This window comes from Culex quinquefasciatus, chromosome 3 (assembly GCF_015732765.1).
Source record: "Culex quinquefasciatus strain JHB chromosome 3, VPISU_Cqui_1.0_pri_paternal, whole genome shotgun sequence".
NCBI lineage: Eukaryota > Metazoa > Arthropoda > Insecta > Diptera > Culicidae > Culex > Culex quinquefasciatus.
In genome coordinates, this window is record NC_051863.1 from 143,573,213 (window position 1) to 143,593,468 (window position 20,256).

Consider the following 20,256-nt stretch of genomic DNA (forward strand, 5'->3'; position numbering starts at 1 on the left):
GGAGGTCCGGTAGCAGACGGCATGGAGGCCCGGGAGCAGATGGCCTGGAGGCATGGACACGCCAAGACATGCCAGCCGGCGTGAGCGGGAGTTGATCATTGGAACCGGCAACCACCTGGAGTGGCCGGAGGCCCCGGGGATGTTCCGAAAAGGGGACATTTGCGGAACCATAAGAGTTGGGGAAATATGGGTATCAAACCTTAGGGATTTTGATACTGGACATGAAATTTGACATTTTGGCAGTAGTTGTCACTACCTGGAGTGGCCGGAGGCCCCGGGGATGTTCCGATAAGGGGACATTTGTGGAACCATAAGAGTTGGGGCAATATGGGTATCAAACTTTAGGGATTTTGTTACTGGACATGAAATTTGACATTTAGGCAGTAGTTGTCACTACCTGGAGTGGCCGGAGGCCCCGGGGATGTTCCGATAAGGGGACATTTGTGGAACCATAAGAGTTGGGGCAATATGGGTATCAAACTTTAGGGATTTTGTTACTGGACATGAAATTTGACATTTTGGCAGTAGTTGTCACTACCTGGAGTGGCCGGAGGCCCCGGGGATGTTCCGATAAGGGGACATTTGCGGAACCATAAGATTTGGGACAAAATGGGTATCAAGCTCTAGGGTTTGTGTGGTTCAGAATGACTCTTTGTAGTAAATTTTATTGTTTGCAAAATATTTCTTGAAAATTTTTCAATGCCGAAAGTTTAACAGAGAATTGATGAAATGATTTCGTATCAACTGGCCCGAAAATTTTGCCATTACGATTAGCTGAAGAAGCGTTTGAAAGTTTTAATTATTATCAAACGTCAAAATACCATGAGACCATCTTTGAGCAAAAATAAATAGATCTTACGAAATAACTATTTAGTGATTGATTTTGTGGTCAAGAAACGCAAATATTAAAAACTCTAAAAATTTCATTTACTTTTGTGTCCGAAGTTCTTCGTCATGATGGTTATGCCTGTAGGATTACCACTGCACATTTTTTCTGTATTTACTTAGTTCGATTCTTACAGAGAGATTGAATATCGTAATTTGCCTCTATTATTAAACTGACCTTCGGTTAGAAGATGTGAACCGAAAAGTACAACTTTGATTCTTGAAAACTGTAACTTTTTACAAGAGATAGTTTTTTTATGTCAAAAGAATTAAGAAATATGGTTTTCAAAGCTATTGACATTCAAAATTCAGCAAAATCTGGACCATTATTAACTTTGTGGTAAATTCCGTATTAATATAATATTATGATAGGAGAAACTCACCTGTAAATTGGATTTTTTTTTGGTTAAGGTTTAGTAGTTTTGCAATTTGTATGGGATTATGAGCTATTTACTATTATATTGGAATATCATAGTTTGGAGCAGTGCTGAAAATGTCAGGGGTCATGACGCGAAAAACGGCGACGCTGACACGAATTTTTCAGATCCAGTCACTGAACCGCAAAACCGTGACATAAACAAACCCGGCGCAGTCGTGAGTGCCCTAGCTCATTGAGCAGCTGCAATGCGAGGCAGTAGTCGACCAACGCTCATTCGACGTTGCACGCACACACATAAAGAAACAAGTTTTTACACAAAAAGTTCGTATTTATGCGTGGAAATGTAATTTTGAATATAATGTATGGTTGTTTCAAGTGTTTTGCACAGTCTACAACCATTCAATTGTTTGAAAATAGTCAAAATAGTGTTTAAAGAGGATTTTACGAGTCATTCATATGACACGAATTGAGTGAGTGTAGCTCATTTTTTCACGTTTCGCATTCTCCAGCAGCCGACCGGCACGAGTCAGGCGGCAGTGGTTGAACGGACACAGTAGGCTTACAGTCACATGCAAGCAGTGAACTGACATTTTGGTTTGCTTCATGTGTACGCTGGGTTGGAAACTTTTTGCAGGCCTGGTTTGGAGGGTAACTCTATGTTGATTTCAATAAAATATTCGAGGAAGGCTGAATAGGGACAGTAATTTATTGAGGTTTTAAAACTTCAATTTCGAAAAATTTGCACTAATCGAGCTGTTTAGTTATTTTTGTTCGTTTTCGTGTTGTTTAGAGTTATTTCTTTTCAAAACATACCAGCAATATAAAATGCATTCAACAAAAAAATATAGTTGTTCCAATTCATTCCATATGAAAAACCGTTCGCAAAAACGTGTAAAATTACGTAAAAAACCCAGAATGACGACAATTTCTAATCTGTAGTTTACCAATGCTTATCAATCAGTAATACAAGTATGCAAAATAAATATGTTATCCTTAGATAGCGCACTTCAAAGAACTCCAATATTTCTTTGTGGGCGTGACACTGAATTGAATTCGTAGCATATTGAATTGATAAGCAATCACTACGTAACGGATAGGCACAAATAGTTTTTATAGACGTTGGAGGCTCGTCATATCAATTATACAAACTGATTTCCAACATATTTAAATTATTCCAATCATTATCTACTCGCCGTTCGAATCACTGGGTGGTAAAAAAATGGGAACCACAGAGTTATAGTTGACACCTAAAACAAATGGCTTGTTCAGGGAAGGCATTCAAACTTTTGTTCTATTTTTGACCTTGAATAAACAAAAACGAAAGCACGCAATGTAAACAATAACAAACTCGTTTTGTGTGGTTTATCATTCTGTGCATCGTCCTGAAGTTTGGTTGAATTTGGTTGCTGGTGTCCTGAGCTATAACTGAAAATATTCTGACCTGAAATCCCTTTGGCCAATTTTCGCACTTATATCAATTTTCAGGCTGTGTCAAGATAGCACGACAAGATTGAAACTTCTTTCATATAAAAAGTGACAAAAATGCACGGAGTTTTTTCGGTTTTTATGGAATATCTCAGGATTGAAATCGAATTTGGGATCTGTGACGGTCAAATTTTGTGCAGCTCACAATGCCTCACTGTGAGCTGCACAAAATGGCGTTCTTAACTCAATTTGGCCCAAAATGCACGTACGACAAGTGAGCATGACAGCAACGATATGGAGATTTGGACTGACAGCTATAGAAATATGAATCAAAGCGTCCTAAGCTACCGAAGCAGGATCGAGTTTGTAGATTAGTTTAAAGGAAAATACCGTAAATAATAAAACATCGTTGGGTTGCAGACGAAAAGTATAAATGGATTTTAGTCGACAGTAAGTATGGCAGGAACTGAGGTCTCCAACATGTCCTAATTGAGGACTATAGTTTCTATAAAACTTCTTGTCAACTAAATCCAATTTCAGGAAATGATATATTGATTGCTATCGTTCTATTTTGCGTCGTGAACATAAATAACTTTTGTTATTTACGGTATTTTGTTGAAAGGTGCTTCCAAAAACTGAAGAGAGATTGGCTTCCCGTTTCACCTTAATAAAACATAGCGCTTGGTTCTACCTTTCCTCTAGCTTACCTTATTCTAGCGACACATAACGGTCGATTTGAACACGTGGGGAACCTTACAAGTGTATGGCTTACGTGACACTGCGCATGTTCGGTAGAGCTGTGCTATTTGAGTCTTAAAATGTGTTGTTGTTTTTGTTCATTTTATTTTGATCGCCAGATTCTTACTGTTTGAAAACATTGCTCTTGAACTTCTAAACGTTTTCGTTTAGTTCCAGCTCGCCATGGCCGACGAGGACACGAAGCACGGCGGTGACAACCGGGTCGACACGACCACCGGTGACATCCGGGCGCCAACCAGCTTGGACAATCGGCCCTTCAGGAGCCATCTGGATGGGGCCCTGCAGCAGTTCGGGTCCCAGCAGCCGGATAAGATCGTCACCACAAAGTACCTGGAACGGTACAGACGGATCGATCTGGACGCGTTCGTGAACGATTTTGCCACCAAGTCGGAGGAGTGCGTGTACGCCCGGATGGGGGACTGCGCGGAGTTTGTGCAGGTCACCAACTGGTGCGAGCTGATGCAGTCTGCGGGGCTGAAGGACACCTGCAATAACGAGCTGGCGTTGGCGATGAAGGTGATTGCCAATACGGAGCAGTTTCCGGCAGTGAAAAACGCCAATGGGGTGGACTTTAGGCTGCTTTATTTGAATCTGTCCAACATGATGCTGGGCCATCCGGTGCAGGAGATGAACGAGGCCACGGCGAAGGTGCTGAAGGAGGTTTATGAGGTGGGTAGGACTAACGGCTTTCTCTCTCAACAGAGACTGTGTTATAGATTTAGAAATGTTAACGTCCTGCCAGGAAGATCCTGAAGCAGTATAGCTTTGCGCTTTTAATTGCTTGATGGTCTGGTACAGAACTTCTGAGACTTATTGGTATGATCAACTCGACGCCGTCGTGCTATCTTGTCGTACGTCATTTTTTGACGTTCCGAGAAAAATGAGTTTTAATGTTTGACATTGAATAAACAAAAACAAGAGCATGTAATGTAAACAATGACAAACACGTTTTGTTTGGTTGATCATGCTGTGCATTGCCCCGAAGTTTGGTTAAATTTGATTGCCGGAGTCCCGAAATATAATTTAAAATGTTTACGGTAGTCGAGCTCGTACCTGTGTCAAACGTGTTTTGAACTGAAATCCCAATTGGCCAATTGTCGCATTTACATCAATTTTCAGGCTGTGTCAAGATAGCACGACAAGTTTGAAACTTCTTTCAAATGGAAAGTGACAAAAATGCACGGAGTTTTTCCGGTATCTATTGACTATCTCAGGATTGAAATCGAATTTTGTGGATCTGTGAAGGTCAAAAGGTGAGAAATTGTGAGCTGCACAAAATGGAGTTTTAACTCAATTTGGCCCAAAATACACGTAGGACAAGTTAGCACGACGGTGACGAATTGAAGACATTCAAAGTATAAATGACGGTTGCGGAGTCGGAGTCGAGACCTTGTATGGTAGTTGTTATTGGAGTCAAAATCGGAATCGGTGGAGTCGAGTCTTTTTAGAGAGCTGGAGTAGAACTTGCTCCTGTAACTATAGAGAATGTTATAGTGTTCTCCACTTTCAGCGGAGATCTAACCCAGCTTTAAACTTGCTTTTTTTTAAGGAAACCTGGTCCCAGCTGCGCCAATCGGACAACAACGAGAACGCCGCCCTGCTGCGGAATCGCCTGCAGAACATTCTGCCCCCGATGAGCTCCGTTCCGGTGAGCTCGAGCAATGCCGCCCTGGACGTGCTCTTTGCCGATTCGAATCTCAACCCGCTGCAACTGCCGGTGGAGAAGCTGTTCACCAGCAAGGAGTAGAAGAACTTCTCGAGAAATGATTTGGGACCGGTTTTCTTTTTAAGTGTGATAAGACTGAGAAATAAAAATGTTACTTTACTTGAATACCATGGTGTTTGCATTATCTTTTTTGTTTGTTTTCTCTCATCAAGTTTTTATTTTCGACTTATGCTCAAAATAGTTAACCACGTTCACAGTACAATTCGGTCATTTTACAATGATGTGTGTGTTTTTGTTGTTGTTGTTTTTGCTGTTGATGCTTTAATAGTCAATAGTAAAGAAAGTGTGATTTGCTGCTTTCGCATGCTCGTGTACATCGAGTTGTTTAAGTTGCAAGCTTTTTTTTTGTAAAATATATGTACGTCTTTTAAAATCTAAGTGCCTTTGTTGCTAGAGCCCAAAAATGCTTGTGTGTTTGTGTGTTTGCGCTTGCTTCAAAACATCGAGATTTGACTTTGATTTTTAACATTACATTGCTAGTAGTTGTATTTGTCGCATTGGATTAACGGTGTTTTTTTTATTACGGTTTGGTTTTGCTCAGAATATCTAGTTCTGCAGCAAGCTGCAAGCTGTCAAATGAGGATTCACCTTTGGTTTGTTTTTGTTTGTTGGTAAAATGCACAAAAATAGTGACTACAGCGATTTGTTGTAAATTTTTGCTCTCTCTTTCTGGTATGTCTGTACAAAAATAGATAGTGGTGTAAATACGATCTTTGCTTTCTTGGGCAAACATGGTTAGAAGCTTTGAGTAATCAACTTAGTATATTTTTGTTGTTGTTTTTGTTTACTGTTGAAATTCCATGTATGTGTTTGGTAGATTATTTCATGAGCAGGGCTGGGATTATATTTAATTTGTTTTTAATTTTGCGAGAACTAGGTATAAACCAAGCGATGAACAAATTTGGCAATAATGACGCATGAAATTGTCACAAACATAAAGACATAATTGAATCAAAAAATAAACGGTCAATTTGAATGATTGGAAACTAATCACGGAAATTATAAATAAGGCAAAGATTATTTAACTCAATAAATAATTGCGAAACAAATTGAGCCATTCTCTTAGACTTTAGACAACGATTATTTTATATTTGATTTGGATGAAACTTCGCATGTACTTCTATGATCAAAAAAGTAAGTCCATAAAAGTTTTCATAAAATTTTGGCAGCTGTTTTTTTTCAAAAAAAAAAAAAAAAATCAGAGTTGGTCAAGCTTGGTCATAACATTTACAGTTAAAAAAGTAACGTTATCAATATTTTTGTGGATATCCTCATTTTCCTAAAAATAGAAATAACTCGAAAACGATGCACGATATCGAAATTTATGTAAAGTACTTTTCGCTTGCAAAAATCATAAGGAAAATCATGTTTTCAAAAATCATGACCCTTTTAAAAAATTGGCAACACTGCCAAATGATTTATGACCAACTTGTGCCATAACTCAAAATTTTGCATTTTTTGTTGTTAAGGAAGGTCGAATAAAAAAATGGGTAATATTTTTTTAGAATGTAACAATTTGTTTTCTAAGAAATTCTTAGCAAACTTACAACTTTGCAGAAGACACTGAATCGATCATCAAATTCTCATGATACAGATTTTGGAATATTGTAATAGCCTTTTTGCAAACTTGTATGGACGAACTTATGGCACAAAATGACTTCTTTGGTCATAGAAAATTTACACACAAAGTTACATTCAAATGAAAAAAAAAAAATATAAACTTAAAAAATTGCTAATTTTTGAGTGAATTCCCGAGCAGACGGAAATAACTTGCGAATAACATTTTTTGATATTTGAAAATACTAGGCCAATAACATTTTATGTTTTATGTACACATTTTATGTACAAGATTTGTTATTCGTCATTATGATTTTTTTGTTATTGAATTGTTATTGTAATAACAGACTAATAACATTTTCAGTTATTCTTCGAACAAATCTTTGTTATTATTTTTTGTTATTTTAACAACTAATCCCATCATCCCAATAACAGTTGGAGTTATTGTTCCATAACAAAAAATGTTATTCCCAAGTTTTTTTTTGGCTTTCAACCAATATCAGACCAATAACAAATTTTGTTATGATAACATAAACTGTTATTAAACCCTTATGCAAAAATGGATTTTTCAAGAAGATTCCATAACACTTTCTGTTATTTTAACAGTATTTGTTGTTGAAATGGCATGAATTTTGTTATTACCGTCTGCCCGGGTTGCTCAATTGGAATTAAAGTAATTTTAGATAATGGTTGGATAATTGCAGCAATGAATATGCAATATGATTAATATAATTGAAGAATTAGGATATATTGCTCAATTATAATTCAAGTAATTAAGTTAGTTATTGGATAATTACTGTAATTTAAATTTAAGTAATGAAATTAATATATGAAAAAGTTTTTTTCCACTAAAATCATCCACTTACAAAAAACGATGTTAAATTGGAAAAAAAAAACAAAAAGAGATATTTACTAAAACAGTTTTTTTGTTTTTATATCGCTTTAATTTTCAAAACTCAGATAAAAAATAAATTTAATTTTGTGTTGGCATGATTTTCAACTAATCACTAAATTAATGTTATGTGATCGATGAAGAAAACTTATAGTTTAAAACTCGTACAAACTTTAAGGTGTTTCCAGCTAGGCTTTAGACCAACTTTAGACTGGTATGAAATTAGTAGTATCACCTTATTGTAGGATTGTTTTTCATTAATCACGATCCTTTGGAAAAAATAGAGACGAGTCAGGAGACTCATGATTTTTTTTTGTTTGACTATTTCAATTAATTTTTAGTACAGTTTATAGTGAATGCGATTTTCGTTTGTACAATATTTGGTGAATAAGTGCAGGATAAGTTTTCAATAAATTTTAACCAATAATAAGAGTAACTTATCTTTAAATCCTGGATCAATGGAATTTCGATAACATTGCTCAAAGATTTGCGTCTGTTTGTCTGTGATGTTATTATGGTGCCAGTTTTGATCTTAGTTGTCATTTTTTTTTCAGATGTGCTTATGATGATATCGCCGGCCCTGCTATTGATGTTCTCAAACTTTTTTCAAGTTACACTTTTTTTTAAATTGTATTAATTTCCGGAATAACTCAGGAAATTGCTGTTAAATCCGAGATTTTAGGAAAATTCGTTTTGTCTTGATTTTCAATAATTCCTTAACAAACCTTGATAAAATTTCATTTTTCTAAAATAAAGCAGTTGAAGCTGGAAAGCCTTAGGTAAGATATGAACCAATTCTTTATCACAGCCATGAAATAAATAATTATCTAGCTACAGTTTGGGTTGATTTCCGAAAATGGGACCCTTTTAAGATTTTTTGTCCCGTTTTGCGTGTGCTGATAACAAAATGGATTATAAAAAGCACACAATTTAACTGATTTGTTAGACACATTTTAAAAATTCAGTAGAGAAGTGTACAACACTGTGTTGCGGATTGTCTGCTGGTTTCGATTCCTATCTAATGTTAACGACACGATATGGGGTTGAACAGTACAGTACAGTGTTGCTTGCTTAAGTCACCGGTGGATGAATGATCGGCTGGGTTATTCTAGTATCTTTTTACTTTCACGAGTCTTAGTTTGTTTTAGAGTTCGAGTGGAAAATGTGTGATAATGTGTAAACATTTGTTTTTTTAGGCTATTAGTTACGGATAACAAACGACTAAGAAGTGTCGTGATTGTGACGTGCAGCTTAACTGTAGATTTTCTTGTTTTATTTTAAATTTTTGTCTCTAGAGTAAAATGCTCCCTTGCGAAACGAACGAACGATGTACACTGAATTAATATCTCAAGATTGTTGTTGATTCTTCCATGTTGTCTCTAGTAATCTAAAATCCTTTGTATGATCCTCCTTTGATTGATTTGTAACATTCATTGAATTGATTTCTCGTTATAAAACAATCCCCCTTTTGCCCCATTCACATGAGAGCGGATTACCCTTAAAAAATATAAAACCGGAATTATAAAAATCGCTACACACTAGTTTTTATCATTCTTTTTTCTTTGGATTTTGTTACACGCACTAAAACGCTAAGTAGATCGACACGATTCTTATGTAGTAAGTGGGGTTGACACGAGGTGGATTGCTGCTTGTCTTAACGTCAAATCCAAGATTTTTGTTTTCATTTTTGTTTTTTTTTTTAATAATACTCTCAATTTCCTTGAGCAAACGCCTCGCCATTTTCATCTTCTACTTCTTGTGTGGGTGCGCTTCTTAACGTCTAACACGATTATTGTGAGTTGAATGATTTTCGGAGTTTTTCTTTCCTTTTTCTTTTTTTTTGGTTTTCTGCGAGAGCCCAAAGTGGTGATTGTCAAATTTATGGATGCTCAAGGGGCCACACTTCGCTGGTGGCTCACTATCTTGTGCTAAGCTCTCGGACTTTCTGTTTGCTTCTGTATTTTCCATTTTGCTGATCTTATACTATACATTTTTGTCGTCCGTTTTACAAGTGCAGTTCTACGTGCTTATACTCTGTATGGTTTTGAAAACATTTCCATCATAATACATGTGTTTCTTATGTTTTCCCCGCGTTTCTTGCTTCACTTCATCCACGATTTCTTATTTGAAAATTAGAATAAACTACGCTGTTAGTGTGGTTTTGTTTGATTTAATAAAATTTGATTTTTGCTTCTTTTGGCGTATTTCACCGTTCATTCGTAGCCGCGCGCTGCCCTTAAGGGGAAACATCGATTGATATGTACACTTTCGCTCTTACTCGCTAGTATTGTATAGTTTGCATGTTTGATTCACACCTACTTTTTTGTTAATTTTTCCCATTATTATTCACCACCAACCTTTCAATGCAGCAATCACCACTCTGAACCTGGCGGTTCGAGATGACATTGATGGCTTGGTTTTGAACGATGACGACTAACTTTTGCTTTGAATACACAGTTTTTTATTCGGATTTTTTACCTCAAAAGTTGCGTTGGTCCAATCGATTTGCACGATTTGTGCATGTTCCTTTTTTTTTTGTTATTACTGTTTAGTTAACATGCGGTTTTGGAGCGATTGTCTTATTGTGATGGTGCTGGAGGAGGACGAAGGTTTTCTGAACAGCTCCAGTTGTGTTGCAATTGACAATTTTGGTACGAGTTTTGGTACAGTTAGTAACATTATTTAAACGTGTTAAGATTTTGTTAGACTTTTGAGACGACGAAACGATAAAATGCCCACGTTTGCAGACTTTGTATTAACACTTCTCTCTTAATAAGGTTGAAACATCAGTCACTATTTTTTCTTTTCAACAAGTAGTGTGATTAACAGCTCTTTTTATACCGAGAATTGAACAGCTCGCTTTCAAAGTAGTCAACAATTCTTTTCCTTCCGGAAGCAAATCCAAAAGTTTATGATCATCTTTTAATATTCATGCAACTTCCCGGGCTTGTCGTAGAAAAAAAAGTTTTACTGCAATAAGCAGAAATCGATGAGCAACCCATCATAAGTTCGTTATAAATGCATTGAAGAATATCTCTTGTTCCCTTGACGACCGTTCAATGCGACCATTAATGGCAAGTACTCTTATATTGCTTCCTGTTGTTAAGTTTACATTGTGTCAAATGAAGCTTTTACAGTTGATAGATATAAATACCCGGCGACTCCATGCGTATCTATTTGAATCCAAAGGGCATGGTCATGGTCGAAACATATATTTTGCAAATATGTCTTCAATATTGACATTTGTACATTACAACGTAAATATAAACTCGACAACGAAATGTAAGAGTATATGGAATTGGTGTCGGGGGGCATTTAACTGTAGGGCAGATTTTTAACCATTGGTTGATAATGTTTCGACTTTCCAATCTGAATCTAATTTCCTTCTAAATAATTGAAAGTAATGGTTAATGGAATGGAACACTTCCATTCGAGAATTTTTTTGCGTTTTTTCAACAATGTATTCCTTATGGGAGAACTGTCATTTCTACCACTGAAATCATGTCTTTTCCTGTAATTTAAAATGATTATATATTTTTCCGGTGAAATTTTCTGATGTCACAAAACAATATTCTTGGGATTCAATGTCTTGAATGTGTAAACTTTGATATCGAAAATAAATGGAAAAAAATACTATGGGACCATCCATAAACCACGTGGACACTTTTTTTTGGTAAAAATCTTTTTTGTATGGAGCGTGGACAAACGCAACCCCCCCCCCCCCCAAAGTGTCCACGTGGTTTATGGATGGTCCCGGTCCCTATACATTCTCTTAAACTGAAAATTTTAGTTCAATATTAATCAATTACACTTTTTTTTTGTTAATTCATTGAAAATGATCAAATTATTTAGAGTGATCTTATTTTTTATTATTTTATTTATTTTTTTAAAAAGGCTAGTACAAATTATATTTAAAGTTTTTGTCACCTTCCCCTCTTCAATGTCGCGACATATGTCGGTCTGAAAAATCAGGGAAAAAAAAAGTTTTTAAAAAACGTCAAAATGTTGGTGAAATTAGCTGAAATCAAGTAAAAATGAATTCCTTTGCGTTTAGAATTTGTTCAAGCATGTTTGGATTTATTCAAAAATCTGCTGAATTTTTGAAAATTGTTGATGTAAAAAAAAAATATGTGTATTAACAAATATATCTATATTTTACAAATATATACCTATTCAATGTTTTTGTTTTATATAATTTTCACTTGGTTCACATTTGTTCATATTTTTTAGGTAATATAACAAAAAAGAGGTAATATTCAACCAACCAAAGTTTCAACATTTCAAAATTCAACTTTTTTTTATGTGCATTTTATACTATGGGCAGCTAGTAAATTCTCGAGTAATCTGGTTATTACCCTTAATGTTAACCACGTTAATGTACTGGAAATAATCTTGGAAATAATACAATGTTTTTGCCTGTTTAAACATATTTTGAATTTTTTTGAAATTCCGATAAACAGCACCGCAAACACAACTGGACAGGTGCATGATGCATTTCAAAACACTTTTTTCGTAGAAAATTTGATACCATGGCCCGTTATCTCTACTTGATTTTTTTGTTTGAAGAAATTAGCAGCAGCTTAAGGGGTTACATGTAGAAAATCACAAAATTTTATATTACTGAATATTTGATAAATCCACTCAAAAGATGATTATTAATTACTCCTGAAAGTTTCATGAAGATATTTCATGATTAGTAAGAGACGACTTAAGCTCAAAAATTTGCCATGCGCAAAGCGAGTTGTCAAACTTTGTTGGCGTTTTTCTCTAAACTCCGAGTTGATTTACGGGTGCCACGATATCTCGAGATGGGATGGACCAAATTGGCTGAAATTTGAGGTGATGACTCTCAAGAAGTATCCCGTGTGCATGACGAAGCCCAATTTTTAAAATTTGCTTTTTGAAAAAATACAAAAATCAAAAACTAACTGTTTTTTATATGAAAAACACAAAAATATTTTTATCTTTTTTTAAAATAAACTTTTTGAAAATCGGGCTTCGTCATGCACACGGAATCGGTTTAACGAGTCTTCACCAAAATTTTGAGCCGATTTGGTCAAGACAGTGTTGAGATATCGTGGCATCCGTTTTTTGAAACTGCTAACTTGAAATTGCTGTATCTAGGCAACGATGCAACCAACTTCAAATTTGTTTTGAAAGCAGGTGAAAATTTATATTTTAATGCCATGAAAAAAGAATTAAAAAAAGTTGAAGTGTGTGCTCTTACTAACCTCTGACTTTTTTGCCGATATACATGTAACCCCTTAAGTATCATCCATCCATTTTATCAGAAAGTCGATAATTAACTATTGAATTTCCATTTGAACTGGTCTTCACAGATGCGAAACCTACTCACATCACAAGCCGGAATGTCCATCAGACGTTGCCTTCATTCTTCTTTTCCCTCCATGAATTCGTCTATCGAACGGTAGGGTTGCCTTACTTCCTCCGAATTCCCATGCAATAGTTAGGTCAAAGAATCAGTTTTAAATCTCTTAAAAACATCACCTCAAATTATCACGAGTATTTACCACCCTAGTGGCGTGGTAGTATTTTTGCAGCTTACAGCTCATATTTGAAACGCTACGGTCTTCCGAGGGACAGAGCATGATCCAATGTCGGAAAAGTCAAAAACTGCAGCAGAGTGGCATCCCCAGCACCGTACCACCGTACGAATCATAAAGGATGCGGTCAAAGAACGACTAAAATCCAATTTGCACCCCGAAACAACCTTCTCTCTCTCCGTATGGGGATTGCCAGATGGTGATTCCAACGGAACGATACGATATCCCGGTGTACACGTGCAGGTCATCAACTGTTGCGCGTGCATATCATGCTACCTGAACCAGCTTGGGTGGGCGGATGTGGTGGTGTCGAAACTTTAAAAGATTCTTTAAAACTTTACGAGCACACCGTTGAGCATTATCGTGTTGGTGTAAGCTGAGACAATTGCCAGGTAGCATTCAAAGTTGCTTCATCGAGGTTGACACTTGCTAGGGAATTTGACTACTTTCAAGTCCCTCTCAAGTGCAACCAGAGATTGTCTTGGGAAACCCTCCTGTAATGGACCTTTTGAGCTGAACCACCTTAATGACGTTGAGGACACGCTTTCGTGGCTTAACGAAACTCAAATTACCCCTTGAAATGAGTTTTGGCAACTGAAGTCATCAACGTGTGCGAACGGAGAAGATTTCGATCACAGACTTTCGGCCTGATTGTCTGCGATGGAGCCAAACACGAAACGTCCTGATGAAAAGGAAACATGGTTGAGAGTTTGAAGATGCGGGGCAGGGAATAAGTTTTAAAATACTTTGTATCAATGTTAAAAGCCAAAGTGATGACTTAAAACTTTTAAAACTTTTTCCCCTTTTTAAGCTCCTTTGTTTGTTTTACACGTAGGGGAGAGTGGGTAGACTTGATCCCCTTTTTTGTATCGCACATAACTCTGTCAATTTCTCACAAAACTATGAACTTTTTGCATGAATTGAAAGCTTAAACATTCAACTATGTTTGGCTGATACGGGTATTTATCAGATAAACTCTTCGAATCATGCCAAGCGTTTTAAAAAAATATTTTAAACCGGCATTTTAAAAATGTTAGGGGTAATTTGATCCCCCTTTCAACATTTTGAAGAAATCTTAAGCAAAATGTTTCTTATTCAACCAAAATTGTAATTTTCTATAAGTTACAGCAATTTCACATTAAACCTGTACGTTTGTGTTCAAAATATAACAAGTTTAACATGCAAAATATTTAAAAACTTAAAATTTTCTTTTTAAGACCAAAATTGAGCATGTTTACAAAAGCTGGTAATTTTTGTTTACAAAACTTTTGACAAATGGTTCAAACAGCAGTAAGTTATATACAACTATACTAAAGGAAACTATTTACGAAAACCCAGCCCAATTATTTCATCTTGAGGCTGATTCCAGTGACTGTAAAAATGCAGGGATCAAGTCTCCCTAAACGCACTTTTTTTAACAATTGATTATAAAAATAGTATGACGATAAATTTAACGTCAAATGCGTAAGGGTTTCGTAGTTTATAAGTTCATCAAACAATTCATGCATAAAAGATATTTTTTTGAATAATTTTTGAGTGTTTTCTTTGTTTGTAGCATTTTTCATATCGTGATTATTTTTTCATTCCAATTTACTATTTCTGGACCCTGCATTCAGAACCATCATTGACAGTCATAGCCCCAAGAGTGAGGACAACTTCTACGACCTTAATGAATAGAAAAAAAAATCGATGCAATAATACAGTCCAGACTTGATTATCCGAAAACCTTGACAAAATTTCACTTCGGATAATCGAATCACGAAAAACATTTTTTTTTCGCTGTCTTATTTTTGATTGTTGGGCTTTAGTACACGGATAGAAATCCTGTAAGCAAATCCGGTAACTCTGTGTCGTCGAATTTGACAACATTGAAATGTTTCCAAAATCGTCTACATTTTTTTCGATTTCGAACGACAATGCTGTTGATTTTGAAAACATTTGTTCTTAAAGAAATGTGAATTATTTAGGCCGTTGCAAATTATTTTCAAATTGTATGCCATCCGCTCTCCCTCCTTTCCCAATAAATCCAAAATCCAACTAACAGGAAACCATCTTAAATGCACTTTATGCAATTCCGTCGTGAAACTACTTACTTTTCGTGTCATTCTTAAACGACGTAATAGCCTACTTTTCTGTGCCAAAAATAACAGAATCGAATAGCAACACTTTTCAAAATAAATGCTGAAAAGTTCTACTTTTCAGCACTGAAATGGGTGCTGAAAAGTTGAACTTTTCAGCACTTGTTTCGAAAAGCAACAATTTTCAAAAAAAAAAAAAATGATTTAAACGATTTATTAACAAAATACATGAAAATTTGACTTAAAATTTTACTCAATGGGTGTTTTTCGTAATTGCAAAAAAAAAAAATGTATGGAACTCGTTGCAAAACTAGATTTTTTCAGCACTTTTCGTATTTTTCCAACTCGGTGAACCTCGTTGGATAAATGTAAGACTCGTGCTGAAAAAATCCTCTTTTTGCAACTTGTTGCATAAACTACTATTTTGCGTTTATGATCATGTTTAGCTGGTTCGGGATCGCTCAATGATTCAGATTTACAGTACCGCAAAATGTATTTTTTGGAGGAAAAAATAAATTCTTCGAGACTTACATATTTTGAAAATTAAGATTGCCTAGCAACAAGATTAGAATAAAATGCATTTTCAAACGCTTTTTTTATTGAAATGTTGAGACCTTGGCTTTATATTTTAATTTTTACAATTTAAATGCGGGACAAAAGTTGCAAAAGAAAAAAATGAAAAGGGTTCCAAAAAGTCTAAAACCATAAAAGATGCTAGTTAGCTTAAAAAAAAAAATCGGATGCTTGTCAGATATATTTTTAAGCAATTTTTTTTTGTCTGGTTGTTTTAAAGAAGATTCAAAAACATGATTTCCGGCAAATATGAAATATACAAAAATAGATCAATATTTTAAACAGCTTGCTCAACTCGATCAGAGCCAGAACATGTAATGACATTTGTAATCGCTATTTATCATATTGATGACAGTTCACACTAGTTTTACTTGTTTTCGGTATATTGAAATAAATTAACAGAACGCGTGATATGATTAGATTGTTTTCAATATCATTTCAATCATCATTTTTGTTTTTGTTATAAAGTTTGATCAGGACATTTTCAATGATGCCTTAAAATGCAATCAATTTAAATTCAGTTATTTTATTGACAATGCATTTATTATCAACATATGACTTTACGTTAACTGCTTGGTAAACATGACGGACATATTTATTTTTAAGAGTCTATTTTCAAGCAATTTTCAAGACTTTTCAACGGCGCATTTATAAAATGCTCAGTTCACTGATCGACTCCAACGTTCTCGTCTGGTGTTCATACGTGGAAGATATAGAACCAGAAGGAAGAACCCAACCAACATCCCCGTGAATAAGTAATGAGTTCTGCAGAAACCGAAAATTACCCTTCCGAATGAAGACGTTTTGCTACACGGAAGTAAGCTGTTCAATTTTCATGTTCTTTGTCGGTTTGAGTTACGTTTTCTTAAGAAAAATAGGGTCACATCAGACGTCTAATGGTGTTTGTTTTTATCCGGGTTAAACATTCTTTTCAATTGTTTTTTTTTTTTGCGACGTGACATTTGCAATATTTGGTGTTGTCTTATTTATGTTCAGCTCAATTTTACAAATTAAAGAATATACTTTTTCGCTTTTTAATTTAAACTCACAGCAAGCACCCTTTTCCCCCAACAGAAAACCTCTAGTTGAACCGGATTTATTACCAGCTACAATTTGTTTGATTCCGGTTTGAATATTGTGTATTTTTATCGCTTTTGAATGTTTGACTTTTTGCCAGTCGCCATCATCGTGTACGCTGGAGAACAAACAAAAAGAGGCTGAGAGAAGGGTGCTGGAAAGAATATCGTTTCAAAATCCGAGTCACGTCCTGCGTAACACTTTGACAGTCTCTGTTTGTTTGGTTGTTTGTTCATCTTGAATTGAGTTATCTACCCACTAACTGAATGACTGGCGCTGGATGTTCACCCACGGCCGCAGTCGGTTTGGTTTTGTGTGTTTGTGTGTGTATGTGTTTTATTTTTGCTGTAAATATTTTCCTCCATTTAAACGTTTACTGCACTTTTCTCTTCTTTTGTTCGCATTGTCTACAACTATTGTTTGCATTTATCTGATTTGTTTTGCACATCATTATTTTTGTTCGTGTTCAACAATACAACTTCGTGAGCACGGGAGCCTGCCCGTGTTTGTGCTGGTGTGGGTTGGTTTAGTGACTTGTTCTATTTGGAGCCTGTTTTTTTTCAGTTTAAAATATGCACCTTATCAACATTCAACATTGACTGACGGTAATAGGATTGCTGTACGGTAGAAAAATATAACTCCTTGCGAATGGCGTTTTTTTAGTTCTTTCAGTTTTGCTATTGTTATATACTTTGTAGAATTGTGGTTTGTGTGGAACTGGAACAGTTTTTGTGTTGAGCATTTTGTGTAAATAGGATATTTTAATTGCGTTTTTATGTTGGAAAAGCTACAGTTATGTGTGGGCGAGACAAACAGTTGTAGAAGGCTTTCAATCATTTTTTAAGTCTAACATAATGAAATAATGGATTATGTACTTGAATCAAGAGATTTGTAATAATGAATAATAGGATCAACTTGCTAATCAGAAGGCAGCTCGTCTGTTATGTGCTATCAGATGACCATTTTGGTCGAAAATGAGTTAATGATGATGACATTATGTTTAAGTTCAACAAGTCTAGAGTTTTTTTAAAGGTCCTATAAACAAATGAAACAAAGTTGGGTAATTCTCCGCCAACTCACACAGCAGTTGCCCCGACCCCTCTTCGATTTGAGTGAAACTTTGTCCTAAGCGGTAACTTTTGTCCCTGATCACGAATCCGAGGTCCGTTTTTTGATATCTCGTTACGGAGGGGCGGTACGACCCCTTCCATTTTTGAACATGCAAAAAAAGAGGTGTTTTTCAATAATTTGCAGCCTGAAACGGTGATGAGATAGAAATTTGGTGTCAAAGGGACTTTTATGTAAAATTAGACGCCCGATTTGATGGCGTACTCAGAATTCCGAAAAAACGTTTTTTTTTTATCAAAAAAAAAACACTAAAAAAGTTTTAAAAATTCTCCCATTTTCCGTTACCCGACTGTAAAATTTTGTGGAACATGTCATTTTATGGGAAATTTAATGTTCTTTTCGAGTCTCCATTGACCCAGAAGGGTCATTTTTTCATTTAGAACAAAATTTTTCATTTTAAAATTTCTTGTTTTTTCTAACTTTGCAGGGTTATTTTTAAGAGTGTAACAAAGTTCTACAAAGTTGTAGAGCAGACAATTACAAAAAATTTGGTATATAGACATAGGGGGTTTGCTTATAAACATCACGATTTATCGCGATTTTACGAAAAAAAGTTTTGAAAAAGTTGGTCGTCATCGATCATGGCCGTTCATGGTCACCCGCGACAGACACGAACGACGAAACAAAGAGAAACGCAAAAAGTAACTTTTTCAAAACTTTTTTTTCGTAAAATTGCGATAACTCGTGATGTTTTTAAGCAAACCCCTTATGTCTAAATATCAAAATTTTTGTAATTGTCTGCTCTACAATTTTGTAGAACATTGGTACACTCTAAAAAATAACCCTGCAAAAATAGATAAAACACGAAATTTTAAAATGAAAAATTTTGTTCTAAATGAAAAAATGACCCTTCTGGGTCAATGTAGATTCGAAAAGTACATTAGATTTCCCATAAAATGACATGTTCCAAAAATGTTTACAGTTGAGTAACGGAAAATGGGAGAGTTTTTAAAACTTTTTTAGTGTATTTTTCGATGAAAAATAGGTTTTCTCGGAATTCTGAGTACGCCATCAAATCGGGCGTCTAATTTTACATAAAAGTCCCTTTGACACCAAATTTCTATCTCATCATCGTTTCAGGCTGCAAATTATTGAAAAACACCTCTTTTTTCGCATGTTCAAAAATGGAAGGGGTCGTACCGCCCCTCCGTCACGAGATATCAAAAAACGGACCTCGGATTCGTGATCAGGGACAAAAGTTACCCCTTAGGACAAAGTTTCACGCAAATCGAAGAGGGGTCGGGGCAACTTTTCCCGATTTCGTGTGAGTTGGTAGAGAATTACCCAGTTAGTAATAGAATATAAAGAAAAATATCACCCTTTTTTTATTCGACCTCATGTCTTTCAACCTTTCAGGCATTCGACCTTTTGCCATTTTGACAATAAAACGACTTTAAATAACATTAACTCTTTACAACCGAACCCCGTCTCTGGAGTTCGATATACAAATTTGCCAAAATCCTTTTTTTCAACAAATTTTGAAAAAGTATCAGAAAGGAACACTCATGCATTTGGAAATTTTATTTGTTGCATGTGGTTTTGCTATTTTTCATGAAAAAAAAATTAAAGAAATTGTAATGTAGGGGAAAGTGGGGCAAGAGGAACAATCGCTCGTGAAGAAGTGAAGTGAAGTTGTAAGTTGTTATAAATCCTATAACATATTAAATTGTGGACGAATCTCTTCGCACTCTTCTGCAAAGTTGTTCCCTGGAACACGGAATCGTTAAGGGGCTCAAAACTGGCAAAAACCAAAGACTGATTTTACGGTTTAAATCCCATTTAAACTTCAAAGTCAAAATTATGCTGAAGGGGCGATGTACCGCTTAACGCAACCATAAATTAAATGCCTGTGCTCCCTCTGGGTTGGAAGGCAGCGAATGACAAACATGTTAAAGCTGCCTGAAATAAATCAACTACCACCACCCTCTGGGTTACTCTGTGATTCCATAGGGGAAATATACCTTTTCCTCGCATATTTCTATTATCGGCCTATCAGCACTTTGATCATGAATTACAGCTTTCATAAAGTGTTTTTGACTGTTCCAAAGTAACAAATAGCTCAAATAAAAGTTAGCTAGCAACACTCCAGGGTTGATTTATCTGAAAATGTTGATTTGATAGCGGAAAACAGCAAAAGTGATTAGAATTGGACGAACGGCTTAGACTGATTAAAATGGGTATATTTCCCCTACTATTTCGTACGGATTAAATTT

General features: G+C 35.6%; 1 protein-coding gene across 1 annotated transcript; it reads left to right on the top strand.

Moving 5' to 3' along the window:
- Positions 1-3,556: 3,556 nt before the first annotated feature.
- Positions 3,557-5,279, top strand: LOC6038226. The gene is made up of 2 exons (XM_001848002.2): positions 3,557-4,117; positions 4,998-5,279. The coding sequence occupies exons 1-2, from the start codon at positions 3,611-3,613 to the stop codon at positions 5,193-5,195; spliced, it is 705 nt and encodes a 234-aa protein (XP_001848054.1). The 5' UTR covers positions 3,557-3,610; the 3' UTR covers positions 5,196-5,279.
- The last annotated feature ends 14,977 nt before the right edge of the window (positions 5,280-20,256 follow it).